This window comes from Carlito syrichta, unplaced genomic scaffold (assembly GCF_000164805.1).
Source record: "Carlito syrichta isolate Samal-C Ts95f unplaced genomic scaffold, Tarsius_syrichta-2.0.1 Scaffold98247, whole genome shotgun sequence".
In the NCBI taxonomy this organism is placed as follows: Eukaryota; Metazoa; Chordata; class Mammalia; order Primates; family Tarsiidae; genus Carlito; species Carlito syrichta.
In genome coordinates this window covers 4,044-5,670 of record NW_007042343.1, presented here as the reverse complement: position 1 = coordinate 5,670, position 1,627 = coordinate 4,044, and the positions used below count along the sequence as shown (strand labels likewise).

At 70.1% G+C, this 1,627-nt stretch overlaps 1 protein-coding gene across 1 annotated transcript in view; it reads right to left on the bottom strand.

Moving 5' to 3' along the window:
• The window catches only part of LOC103265744 (mucin-5B-like), a gene marked incomplete at both ends in the record, with an annotated part of 8,214 nt that overhangs the window by 2,625 nt on the left and 3,962 nt on the right, over positions 1 to 1,627 (bottom strand). Inside the window, 5 exon segments of the mRNA XM_021714994.1 lie at positions 1 to 62; positions 207 to 393; positions 583 to 830; positions 1,129 to 1,300; positions 1,548 to 1,627. The exon segment at positions 1 to 62 is cut by the window's left edge and continues 28 nt beyond it; the exon segment at positions 1,548 to 1,627 is cut by the window's right edge and continues 19 nt beyond it. Of these exon segments, the coding sequence (XP_021570669.1) occupies positions 1 to 62; positions 207 to 393; positions 583 to 830; positions 1,129 to 1,300; positions 1,548 to 1,627 (749 nt within the window).

Here is a 1,627-nt window from a genome sequence, read left to right as displayed (position 1 = left end):
GGTGGCAGCCACGGTGCCGTCTGGCCGGCGGCAGTCATCCCGCTGGTTGTTGGTGCAGGTGCCTGGGGGAAAGGGGGTGTCACACGGGCAAAGCCTGGGAAGCCACTGCGGACCCGGCCTGCTCCTCTCCGCCCAGACCTCTCGTGCGGTCCCTCCCTCCGTGACCCGGGCACGAGGCCAGGGGCAGCCCTGGCCTGGCCACTCACCGCACTGGCCCTCCGTGTTGCCGCCAAAGCGGCCGTAGGGCAGCCGGGCCTGGAAGACGTGCCCGTCGAAGGCGACGCGCACGCCGAGGGCCGGGATGTCGATGCCCATGGCGGCAGTCCCCGTCAGGGACACGAGCACGCCACCCTTGCTGAAGCCACCGCTCACCCGAATCTGGTCAAATAAGATCTGGGGGCATCCGGGGAGCCTGTGAGCAGGGGCGGGCTGCCTCTGGACCCTGCCGTGTCATGCAGCCCCCGCCTCCGAAACTCAGACTCTCCCCACGGGGCGCGCCACCACAGCCTTCACCAGCCGCCCCATGCCTGTGCCGGCTTGCCCGGGGGACACCGCGGCGTGGGCGGGGCCGCCCGGACTCACCAGACCCTCCTCCCTGCCGCTCACGATGATGGTGGTGAGGACGACCTCCACGGCCTCATAAAGGACGCTGAGGGCGCGGGGGCAGCGGGGGGCGCCTGCCACGCAGTAGCGGTTATGCAAGAGGATGCGCAAGTCGCCATGGCGGGGGCGGATCTCCCGCATGAGGACGTAGGAGCAGTTGTCCAGGAAGGAGTAGGCGGAGCCGTCGAAGGTCGAGTAGTGGGAGTCCCCCCACCCGCTGCAGGCACCTGCGGGACCCAGGGGAGACACGGACAGGCTGCAGGGCTCCAGCCAGGGCCTGCGCCTGCCCGGCATCACCTTGAGACCGTCACTCAGGGAGCCACTTGAGCCCCGGGGCCTCTGCCGTCCGTTCACAGGATGGGTGCAGGGTGTGAACCCTGGGACCGGCAGACGTGGCTGAACTGGGGAAAAGGATTCCCCAGGGAAGCCCCCAGTGCCACGGCCAGTGTCCTCAGGGGAGCCGGAAGAGCCGGAAGAGAGACACAGACACAGGGGAGGAGGCCCCAGCCCGGGACGCCTGCTCACACTCGCACTCGTAGTGGAAGTCGCAGGGCTGTTGGGGGTCCGCCACCCTGATAGGCAGGTGCTCGTTCACGCAGGTGATGTTGGCCACGGGCTGTGGCTCCAGCAGGATGACGTGGTTGTGGCCCTCGCACCGGGCCACGGTGCAGTTCTCCAGGGTCCAGGACTCGTTCACCTGGGGCAGGGGACGTGCACCCGCTCAGCTGCACCGGCTCGTGGGAACCCACCCCGGCCCCCGCACATACGTCCCCAGGGCCCCCACGGTCGTGAGAGCCTGCCTGGGGGGGTGGCCCCATGTGGACCCCGGCCCTGTGCGCCTCCCAGGCGGGACTCCTCGGGAGGTGATGCTGAGACAGGCCCAAGGGGCTGGGCCCTGGTCCCCCATGCACAGGGTAGGGGAGGTGGGGGGAAGCGGAGCCCACCTGGCGGGGAGGGACAGCATTGTCGCAGCCAGGTGGAGGGGAGGGCGGGGCCGGGGAGCTGGAGGACGTGAGCGGCTGGG